Genomic DNA, 12,020 nt, shown 5'->3' with positions numbered 1-12,020 from the left:
AGCCCATGCCCCTACAGGCTTTGGTGAGCCCTACACTGTGCCTACACCAGCCTTCAACAGCGCTGAACTGTGAGTGCTGTACGAAAAGGAACAGATCTCTTCATGCACTAGTAGCTGGGAACTTGGTGCAATACAATGACTTACATGTATTATCTTTATCAAGTTACAACAACCTTACACAAAACAGGAAGATTTTAAAAAGTGTGAGAAAAGCGTTTAGAAGTAGAAATTATTTTTTATCTGTAAATTTGTCTCAGATTTACAGATTAAAACTGTGGACTGAACAGGCTACCAACTAAAACCTTTCCAGTTTCTCATCTATGAAATTAACAGTTTATTTAATTGTGTATAGCCAAAATTCCACTGGAAAATACACACGTAAGGGAATCTGCATCTGATCATCAAAAAAGTATGTTTCACCTTTTCAATGATCTCATAGCATTCCTCCAGCTTCTGAGTTCTGTCTTTCAGAACTGTACTGGATTCATTGTAGACATTCAACCACTCTCTGTAAGACTTCTCCGAGAGATCAGCGTAAGCAATGCACAATGTCCTCAGACCTACAAAACAGAAGACAGCCAATTACCCACAATAAAATTACATTGAGTACCATCAAATCATTCATACCTAAGGAACACTAAATTCTAACCCTCACGCTGGAACAACAAGAGTGTCTAACACACACTGTTAAACTCTGGATTCCACAAAATCACCCTGAACATTTTTTTAAGTACTTGGATTTCCACAATTGCAAACCACAAATCTGGTTCATTTTGGCTACTAAAGTTGGTGCAAATCCAGAAAGTATTGGGCAAAAACTTTTTACTAAGTATGAAAGCAAGCTTGACGTTCATGTATTTTTAGAAAGATCGTATTGAAGAATGGGCTACATACTGTGATCAGTGATATTAGTCAAACACCCTGCACAGTTCATGCTTCTTTTTAGCAAGACTGTGTTCTCCTTCAGTGTACCGATGTAACTCACACTAATAATGGGAGTTACATGTGCATAAGATAGTGAAGTGGGTCCATGAAGTATGAAAAGCAATTTATTAGACCACTGGCAAAAATTAACATAGAGAAGTAATGATTTTGGTTTTTGGTTTTTTTCTGTCACAAATCAAGCAGAAAGGAGTGTGTGCGATAAAATAAAAAATACAGAAGTTCCACTACTGAGACCATGGGAGTCTGCAAAAAAAATTTTTTTTTTAAAAGCTGAATGTTATTTTCAGATTTTGGAAGAAAAATGCTGGTTCATGGTTTTATTATAAATCAGGTATCCCATGCTATTGCAAGAAGAGGGGAAAAAAAGCCCAGTGCTCCCCTGTGAACAGAGGTGCTACATCAGTCAAAGGCCTTACAGACCATTTCAGACCATCTTTGATGTCTCAGTCTACCAGGCTGCCCAACATGTTCTGCCTTGCAAAGCCAGAGACGCTGGCATCCGACTTCTACCCTGGTAAAAACACCTCCAACTCCAATGTAACTGAGCTGTTCTGGGCAACACAACTCATACCCTTTCCCTCTATCATGGACACACAGAACACTGTCCTTTCCTTCCAAATTCCACTTTCCTACTGAAATCACACAGAAGTTGGACAAAACCCTCCTTACACTTGAAGTCATCCTACAGTTGTTAATTTGCTAATAACACACTCCATCTTGATTTATCTTCACGATCATCTCAGTTGACACCACAGAGCTTAGACAATGCAGAATATGCTGCAAATAATTTCATAAACTGAAATCTCATGGCATGCTGTTTCTCTTACCTTCCGTTGCGAAGTATTCAAGATGGCACAGTGTTTGTTCCATATACTGGGAATCTTTTGAAAGCCTCTCAAAAATTACATTATCCTATTAAAACCAAATTCATTACAACAGAGTAAGTCTACATATGAAGTTGCTATTTGTGTATTTACAAGCTCAAGAGAAGCAACCTGAATGGACTTGCTAATATCAAAAACAAAACTGTATTTACAATATACTTGGGGTTTAGAGAGTCTGATTTGAGTAATTAATCTGGATTGTGCCCAGTGGCAGAGATACTGCTTCCACTTTAAATAACAGGAACAGAAGTACACTCTGCCCTCCTCCCCTTTCTCCATAAAGAGGTCCCCATTACTGGGCAGTACAGAACACTTCTCCATAGATTACTAAGCCAATATATTGATTTTCAGAGAACACAAATGTCTGGTCTTATTCAGTACATATTGCAGTCCCGTGCAGTAGTTTCCTGCAGTGCTTTCTAGAAAAGATTCCCACTGATGTTAAAAATAAAAGGCAGAAACACTGATCATGTTCTACCACAACATTCTCTCAGAAACAGCCTTCTTCCTGTAGCAGCTTTCTTTATCACTAAATCAAAGGACAATTGAAAAGGCCTGGCTAACAGCTGTAATCAAAATATAGCACCATCACCCACATAACTAGAGTCTCTGGATTTTACTCTGCAACTACCAGAACAAGTTCTACAAATATATGTAATACAGAAACCCTACTTTTACTCAGACATCTGCTCTTAAGCTAAGTAAACAGGCCTACATCTAGCACTGATTACAGACAGGCATACAGACCTATTTATTATGGAAGCAGCAGGACAGAGGATGACTACCAGGATGTGGAAGAGCTAATGCAGAATAAGCAGTTAGCTTACAGCTCACATGAGTGGCAGATGCAGCATGTTAGTACATCTAGGTCTGCTCATACAGAAAACAGCATGAAACTTTGTACTACAAAGTCTCCTGCCCTCCATCCCTTCCAGTGCCACACTCCAAAGAACAGTGTGAATTCAGGCATGGCATGAACAACAAACAAGTTGCAAGTTTGTGTGGCCCTATTAGACATACAGCTGTGAACTACCACACAATGGCAGGGGGCTTAATTCATTTCCACCACACCAGCATGAAGCCAGCACATCTTTATGAAATCAGGGGAGGTAAACGGAAGCAACAGAGCAGTGAACACAGACCTATATGTCATGGCAAATTCAAGTAAACCAGAGCCTCACAGAGGTCAGGAAGAGTTTTTCCCTGTTGCAAAAAGCCAGCTCCATAGTTTTCCACTGAAATGAGAACCATTCTCTGGCTGTGGACAATGCTAGTTTTGGAGCCTTTGTACTGTGCTAAGTTATTGCTCTCGTCAGTGAAGACAGAAGCACAACATGGTGCAAGTCATGATGACAAATAACAGCAGGTGCAGAGATGCACGAAAGCCAGATCAAGAGCCAAGCACTTGAGAACAAATTTTAGTGTTATAAATTCAGACAACAGCATTTAGTCCAGCTCCTGAACTCCGGCTGCACAGCTGGGTAAGCCCTGGCTTTGCTGAAGTGAGGGTACTGTTCCCATTAGTTTCAGGATTTCAGCTGGGTAGTAGAAAGCCTAGCAGTCTTCCAGCCTACAAAAGGAGTCAGAGGAGGAATGACAGCTCTCTTAAATCACTTGGCCCTAAACAGAAAACCAACAGGTATTCTGTATGAGACATGAAATGTCAGCATCAGGCACAGCTGTTGAAACAATAACTGGCAGTGTTCTCCATTAGGCAGCATAATTACTTACAGCCCCTTTGCAGTAGAGACGTAGCTGTCCTGCCGGAGTTCGAACGATCACTGACATTCTCTTCCTGTTGCTATTGAAAGAAAAATAGTTGCTTTCATTAGTCAAAGTGGTGAAGAGTAATTCCTGTTCTAGCCAGTGAATTTTCTCAAATGTGTTTAGTGCATCTGAGATCAAATGGGATATAACAGCAGTAACTTAAGATCCCACAACCCTTGACCACAAGGAGAAATATTAAATTGCCTATTTTGAGCTTCAGCCCTATGTCTCCCATTGGCAAGCACTTCAAACTTAAACCCAGATGCAAGCAAGAATTTGAAAAGAGCAAGATAGTATAAAATCATCTTGGAAGAAGGGGAGTCACATTTATTCTCATTATTCTCTCTCAGTTTTTCCTTATTCCTCAAGCAAAATTCCTCTGGGGACTCTAGAAATGGAATCTTTAAGGCTGATCACATCTTTATTATAGGCATAACAGACATTGAAACAACCATCCACTGACAAGGGCACATGTTTAACTTCCTAACTCAAAAGCAAGGAAAAACGTCATTGAAAGGAATCATGGTATAGACCAGTTCTTGGGCTCTATAGATTCTTTATATTGGTCTAATCAGACCCACATAGTTGGGATTAAGTAGAAGGAAGTGAGACCCCTTGAGCAAGGACAGGACAGTCAAGTTTGGCATATATATTAAAAAAACTAAACTAATGTAGACAGTAGCATACAGTACACCAACATCTAAGAAAGGAAGGCAGGCAAGGATAATTTCTTTTTTTTTTAAGAAATTTTGGCATTTTACTTATCAATCTCTCCTTTAAAAGACCTACTGGAAAAGACACTCAACCTGCAAGAGGCAGAGGCAAACAAATCAACTCTCATTAAGGGAACCCTAAGAACATGTAAATCTTCATGTAAATCTTTTCCTTAGCAGAAGGACAACTCGGAAGTATCTTCCTTCCTCATTACCATTTTGCCAATATGTACAAAACACAGTGTAGAGCAATCTTTTGTCTCCTCTTGAGGTTGCTTTGAGAAATGAAGTCCCTTTTCAGGGCTCAAGAGCCATGTGTACTAAAGCAAGCTCTTGGCATGATCATCAGACAAAACAAATCTTTTCTGAGGCTTTCTAAAGAGGGGTTGGAAGGACAGCAATTAGCTGTGCCCAGAATTGCTGCAACATCCTAATGACACTGGGAAACTTCCATGTGCTTTTTGAAAACTAATTACAGGAGCTCCCTCAGTGGCCAGGTGGGAAGGTGCTACACAGGGGAGAATTAAGACAGCTCTTTTCTGCTGCATGCAAGCCGTGGCTACTCCTGTCCACAGACACCAGGGTGCTGGTCAACTTGCCACAAACCCTCAAAGACTCTTCCAGTGCCTTTTCAGATACTTACCACAAGTAGCTGAAATAGCTACATTCTGACTGGAAAGAGGGAAGTACTCAAGAATAATCTTCAAAGCAAGTCAGGACACAAGAAAAGCTGCCTACCCAAATCATCCCTACCTTTAGTTTTACATAGTCCTTTAGAGCACAACCAGCCAACTAAAAGACAGCAGAGAACAAGAGTTCAAGGCTTTAAACCCCAGCAAGAGTAGGAAAAAACCCAACAGAAAAAAAAGGAATGCTAAGTAGCACCTAGCACCATCCAAACTGGCCTAACTTGATCAACTGACAAAGAGAAAGCACCTTGTTATCTGCAGTGATTTAGGGGCCTGATTCATCAAAGTTTCTTGCTACCCAAGCAATGCCCATCCTAATGAGCCTGACAAATTAGGAGTGCTTGCAATGTTTATATTTTCATAGCTGGCATGGTTCTTAAGAAGAGGCACTTCCAGGTGCAGTTTCCATCTACTCAAAAAGCAATTTGCAGAAGCACTATAAAAGTGCAATCCTAAAGTATGTTCTTGAAGTAGACAAGTGACAAATCAGGATACCCATGAGTCACAGCAAGATGCTTCCAGGCCAGCAACTTCTTAGTACATGAACAGAGCTGCAGTGGCAGGAGAAAGTTTTATGATCACGTGCCAACAACCACCAGTTTATAAGCTCATTCATAATGCCTCAGAAATAAGATGATGAAGGGGCAGGACAAAAATTAAGGAAGTTCTGCTTTTCTACTGTATCAGCTGTACCTTTTTACTCTCAATAACTTTTTTTATAAAAAAGTTTTTGTTACCCTGCATTTCGCATATTAGAGGAAAACTTACCTGGAAAACTCCAGCACATTAAGAATTTCAAAGGTTTTCTCTTTCCCCAGCTACAAAAGAAAACAAAAGAAATCGGGTACTATTGTAAGTACAATCTGCATTATATTCTTATACGTGCAAACATGCGAGCTGATCAGGCAGGCATCTGTCACACATCCCAGGGTAAATAAATGTGGGAATGGCTCCCTCCACTGGTTAGAGGATGCAGAGCCCTATTTAATGAACTTAATTCAACATCCTGTATCCCTGTGGCATCCTTCATTTGCTACTGCTACATCATTACAAAGAGTTAGTATCTTATCCTTTTTGATTAGGCATGCTCTGAAAGCTAAGCTGCATGTTTAGCTCTCAACAGCCATCAACTAAGAGACATATTACAGGCTGTAGGCATTTTTCCAAGTTAAAATAAGCATGCCCTCCAGGCATTACAATAACCTTTGACTGACCTCACTTAGTATTTATTTTATGTGAATTCACAATAATATTAATTATATTTTTCATTGCAAAAAAAGAAAGATTAACTGAGGAGAAATTCCTGTTATCACCAACAACTCTCTGTGGGGGCTGAGCAGGAACAACCTGAAGAAGGAGAAAGATTTTAAAACACCTACCATTCCTGTTGTATAATATACAAAAGGAGCAGTAGGAATTTGACCAGTCTTAGAATTCCAGTGATATTTGTAGCATGCAGTTAAAGAAAGTGCTGCAAAATGTAGAATCTATACACATGCAGTATACACGTCCAGGGCATGTATCAACTTCCCCAAGATTAAAAAGCATCTGCAAACCATTTTACATGTGCTGCCACTGATGTAGGCAGTAAGGAGAGACAGGAATCTCTGAAAGTGACAGCTTTTATTGCTGGCTACAGATTAACAATGCCCCAGCTTCATATTATGAGTATACAACTAGGCCAGGTAGGCCTGGCTGTTCCTGCAGAGGGGGGAAGCGTTTAGGTGGCTCTAGATGACACTGTTCATCCTAAGCTCTTCCCCTTCAACTAAGAAGAAGTTTGAGAAATTGTAAAAAGTTTGTGACAAGTCCTAGAAGAAATGTTTCAAGTGCTTAGCTTGGCAGTGCACCAAGAAATCTGAGAGGGGACATACCTGACAGGAAGGACAAAAAGACTTTCATTATTCTTAATAAGCACCCTGCTAGCTGCATCTGTGTAAATCTGGAGCCACTTTAGCTTAGACTGCAACTTTAGTCTGAATGTGGTCCCACGAGTTTGAGGCTGCCTGTGTCAACTGCAATCCATTAACCCCGCACCCCTGCATACACAACTTGTCAAGCAGATACATCTTCTACTGAAGATCTTACTCAGAAGAAATGGAACATTTATGAGAACAGCAGGCATTAAATATAATAGTCATAAAACCTCCCAGACACATGAACTTCCTTCTAATGTGAGTGTTCCCATCTGTGCTTCCTAGACAAGGGAACTATTTTTCAGGCACAACTGCTGTCATTTCCCAAGTAAGCTTGCAACTTCCCATGCCACACAGAGGCAGAGGACTTGGCATCTTCAAATAGATTAAGACAACTTTTCTCAGTGTGCATAAGCCCTTTGCATGTAGGATCCTGAAGGCCCTGGAAAAGGGCCCTCACAGGACCAGGGAGGACACCTTTATGCTCTGCATGAGCTTGGCAGCCTGTGCCATGCACCTCCACCGCTTACCGCATCAATGATAACAGAATGGGGAGTCCGTCCTGTGAAGACATAACCAAGTTTTTTTGCTCCTTTTACTAATGCTCCTTCATCTGCCAAAACAAACAAACAAACAGCTTGAATTTAACCTGGTATGTAAAAGAGGCCTCCAAAACCCATACTTAAATATGGCAGATTGCCAAAACAGCATCCCCTTTCCCATATACTCCCATCCATAGGGATGCCAGAGTAGCTCTGCGCACTCTTCCACAAAAAACATTCAACATTTTAGTCCTACAAAGGCCATGCAATATCAACTACACAAACCTGGTATTCAATCTGTATAAAATACCCTGTAACTACTGAAGCATTGAACTCTTTTCTTGTGGAGGTGCCATACTTTTCCACAAGGGAAAAAATACCTGTTCTGAAAGCAAGATCAAAGCTCTGTTACTCTAACTTCCCACAATATGCATTTAATCCATTTTCTGCTGTGAAGGCACTAAGTTCAGGTACTACAGAAATATAGCATTTTTTTCTGGAGACTGAACTGGGCAGTGTTATTAAGAGCTCAAATAACAGAGCTGCAATCAAAGCCAACACCTGTACCTCCCGTAGATAATTACGGAGCCTCCTTAAGGAGCAAGTGTCATCAAGCACAACTGCCATACAGGTGGATTTAGTGCCTAATTCAAGCAACCCTCATGTCTCTACAGCTCCCTTGATCTCCTCACGGTTCATCACTCTGACCAGAACTTCCTTACATGAGCTCTTCGACCTACTTTTCAGACACTCTATTAAGACATAAAACAGAAATGATGCTGCTTCATCACTCAATACACCACTACAGCAATTCTAGAACTATCTTCACTAACAAATGAACTCAGTGGAGAGCAATGTTCCCCAATCTGGCCCCGCCTAGCTCCGTTAATACCTCTGGGCTAACTGAAAGGAGTAAAAACCAGTGACGTGCAGACCTGAATACGGCCAAGATTCTGAAAGTTTTGGTTGTATTGTGCCAGGTATCAGCACTGGATAGCTTCCTATCTTGCTCTAAGCAGATAGTAGATCAAGAAAGACAGTTTTTAGTCATGCCAATAAAGTAACAGCTCATGCAGAAACAAATCATTACTTCCTACGCACTCAAAGTCTTTTACTTTCACCCTGCAGAAAGAGTAGAAGGTCTCTTGAGAGCAGAAGGGATCCTAAGCCCAGCCTATCTCTAAAGAAACATCGTGGACTACATGGTTTTGTAGGAAGCATTCAAAAGCAGTGTGTACTGATTACAGAAGATGCCAGATCTACTGCTAGCATCATGGGGGACATTTTGCTTTAAAAATCAATGACCTTTGAAATTACCTAGAAGTTTATGGACCTTCCTTCCATCTCCCTCTACTCCTTCAACTCATTCCTTTCCCTCCCAAAAAAGAAAGCAAAAACCAACCTGGAGAGGAAGCCTGGTAGATTATTGTATTTCCTTGTCTCTCAGGAACAACAGTATGACACACGGCCAGCAGTGTGAGGAACTCCTGTATATGCACAGCTGTGGGCTAGACAGGACGCCAGGAGAGTGAGGTTTAGCATTACATACAGACTGAGGAACCTGTTCACTAAACTGAGACAATCTTATATGCCACAGACAAAAAAAAACCCAAGACATATTCTGTTCTCTATTTATAGCAGTTGTTTTGACCTCAGAACATCAAGACAGCACAGTTCAGGGCCAGCACTGATGAACTAGAGAGCTAATGATAACGACCTCATTTAACTTGCAGAGAGCTGAGAAGCCAGAGTATTCCCCCACCCCACGAACATAAAAGTATTACTTCTTTAGCACCCCAAGCTTCATATAGGCAAAGACAACTGCCACAAGATTATGACAATCTAGCAATGGGAAATACTACTAATGCCAACTTCCAATAGATTGACAGCAACCACACCAGAATTAAACTTGCTGCAAGTGCACCCTTAGTGATGAACATCCAGAGCTGAGAGCAGCTGAACAGCCAGTAGAAGGCAACATCATGTGTCCTTCCAGAGGAATACAGAACCCAGCCAAGCATAAAATTAATCCATGGTCCCTACACATTCAGCATCATGAGAACATGCAACATAAACCACTGTTTCAAAGTGCTTAAACAGACACCATGTCTGCAACTCAGCAAAGATGCTCTGGCACTTAAATCACAGGCCTCTGATCAGCCAACCCTGGCAACTGCAACCTTTAGTGATGTGAAATTAAGTCCCTTATCCCATTCTTCCCTCCTTTCCATCCCTGCCTCTGGCACAGGATTTATACTCTCACAGCAGTCAGGAAGAGCACTCAGATGCCCAGCTCACAACCTGGCCTACTAACTTCATCCACAATTCTCACAGATCTTTAAGACGCTTGGCTGAAACAGCTGAAGTGAACACATGGCTCTCCTTCACCAACTCTGCTATATCCATAACATCCACAGGTGGTAGCATCACTGTCTTGGATCACAGCAGCCATTTGCTCAGTGACTCAGACATGAACTTAGCAGTTCTACCTTTGCAGAAAGCCCTACTTGACTTTGCAAACTCTCAAAGAATTTCTGCATATAAAAATACCATCTAGTTTCCAAAGTTTTCATTAGCATAGCATATGCACTGGCAATATGAAGGTTTAATTAGTAGGAAGTAAATTATTATGAAAGCCACAAAACCATGTCAGCTGGCAAACATTGTTTCAATGTGTGTAAACAAAGTAAGGATATCAGAAAGTAGAGTAATAAAAAGACTGAAGATCCAAGACCTATATTCTTGTTTTACTTCATGTACTTTTTCATGAATATTTTCAATGTAACTGTTTCACACAGGACCTTTACCATTGCATACTGAAATTTCCAAATTGTATGGTCACATATCACTAAAATAACAACAGCTGTAGCTTTTGACATGCTGGGGTACAGAAGCTGTGCTCGGGAAAATGAACATATATTTACACACTACGATCTGACTAAGTCCATAGCAAATTACAGTCAAGTGGTTACTGCTGTTCCATTATTTCCAGTGAAAGTAATGAAAGTTTTATCTCCATGTCCAAAGGCACAGCCTGCCAGATTCTCATTTCGGCATCTGTTGCTGCAGACCTTTGATGTCCTTCTCACACTTTTATCACCTAGCCCCTTAACAAGCTTTCATAGTATGTGTTCTATCAGCTGGAAACAACCTGTCTCCAGCAATGACATGGATTTTAATCCTTCCTGTGTATGTATTTATGTTTTCAAGCCAGCAACATAATTTGCTGCTGTCTTGGTATTTTCACAGCTCACAATGTATTACAGGGCAATCTTCCAATTCTGTTGCAACCAGCTTATCACAACAGCTCCTCCACACAGCTGTCATTTGTTTCCTTTCTATAGTGTTCCAGCACTGACAATATTTGTTGCACAGGCATGAATCAGGGTAGAGCATTCAAATTCCTACTTTGGACCTATGAACAGAAAATCTGTTAATGGCTTCTATGGCAACATATCCCTTCCAATATGCTGAGCTGAATCCCAGCATAGGACAGAAGTCCCACAGGTTAACTGATTCTGCTTTATTACTTATTTTCCTCTATCAACTCTCTGACATCTCAGTAGTCAAATTCTTACTGATGGTCTCTGTGAGACATTTCTTGCCTGTTCATATGTTAAGGTCAGCCTTATTTCTTCCCACCCCATTTTTTAATTCTCTGTAGTTGGAACAAAGTTTCCATATTTTAGTCTCTTATTTATCAGTCCACAGGTAGTTCTCATTTTAAGTGCCTTCCTCACTCATTTTTCTTCCCCTGCCAACAACTCTGGGTGAAAGCCATTGCTTCTTCCTCTGGGTTTTTTGCCCAAAGATCCATGAAAAAAATAGTGTACAAACATCTACACAAGCAATATACTCCACTGGCTGAATTATTTTCTTTGCTGCCCCTATCAGCTGAGAACCACATACACATTGCAACGGTCTGCTACTTCTGGAAGCAGTTTATGGATTGTTATCTACAAAGTACTATCCTCGGTGAAAGCAAAGTTTAGCTATCTAGTAGGTACACCACTATCCATTATCAAGCAGACTACTGGTCAAGAAGCTGTATCCCAAGTTTTCATCTCGTCATGGCTCCCTTATTTAGAGGAAAAAACCACTGTGACAAGACTCAGTCTTCTGGGGAGCAAACTGCACTGTGCAGAGATTCACATCTGCACGAGTCACACAAGTCTTTATCTGGACTCCTCACTGAAGACAAACTATTTTTCTCAACTGTTAAAGAGTCCGATAAAATTACAAGGAAGTTGCATGTGAAGTTAAAGACATCTTTCATCTTTCGTTTTACTTGTAGCAGTATCAGATCAGTGCCTCCATTCACAACATTTCCATGTGAGCAGGACTGACGGTTTTTTGACCAAATAGCCTAGAAACGGCCAGTGGGATATTAAAGCACAGTCTAACAACCTGGGAGCTTACTGCTTTGCATGTAAGTGGCACATTCTGCCAAGGGAAACTGAAAATGCTTATGTACTTCATAACCAAGGAGAATAACGACTCACCATCTTAAAAAGATATGAACTTCCTACCATTTAGTTCACTAAAGTATCTGGAGAGCAGTGCG

General features: G+C 40.8%; 1 protein-coding gene across 8 annotated transcripts in view; it reads right to left on the bottom strand.

The window, feature by feature from the left end:
- Positions 1–12,020, bottom strand: part of ATP8A2 (ATPase phospholipid transporting 8A2) — a 320,016-nt gene that overhangs the window by 233,270 nt on the left and 74,726 nt on the right. For 7 of the 8 annotated variants that reach the window (XM_069013203.1, XM_069013240.1, XM_069013228.1 and 4 more), the window contains 6 exons: positions 8,859–8,964; positions 7,445–7,527; positions 5,767–5,816; positions 3,561–3,630; positions 1,773–1,857; positions 421–560 (listed from right to left, as the gene is read on the bottom strand). In XM_069013203.1, coding sequence (XP_068869304.1) covers positions 421–560; positions 1,773–1,857; positions 3,561–3,630; positions 5,767–5,816; positions 7,445–7,527; positions 8,859–8,964 — 534 coding nt within the window. The remainder of the gene's footprint in view (positions 1–420; positions 561–1,772; positions 1,858–3,560; positions 3,631–5,766; positions 5,817–7,444; positions 7,528–8,858; positions 8,965–12,020) is intronic. The other variant, XM_069013247.1, reaches the window with a different exon arrangement.

Source organism: Aphelocoma coerulescens, chromosome 1 (genome assembly GCF_041296385.1).
Source record: "Aphelocoma coerulescens isolate FSJ_1873_10779 chromosome 1, UR_Acoe_1.0, whole genome shotgun sequence".
NCBI classification, from domain to species: Eukaryota; Metazoa; Chordata; class Aves; order Passeriformes; family Corvidae; genus Aphelocoma; species Aphelocoma coerulescens.
Note: the sequence above shows the minus strand (reverse complement) of the source record. Positions and strands in the feature narration are given on the sequence as shown.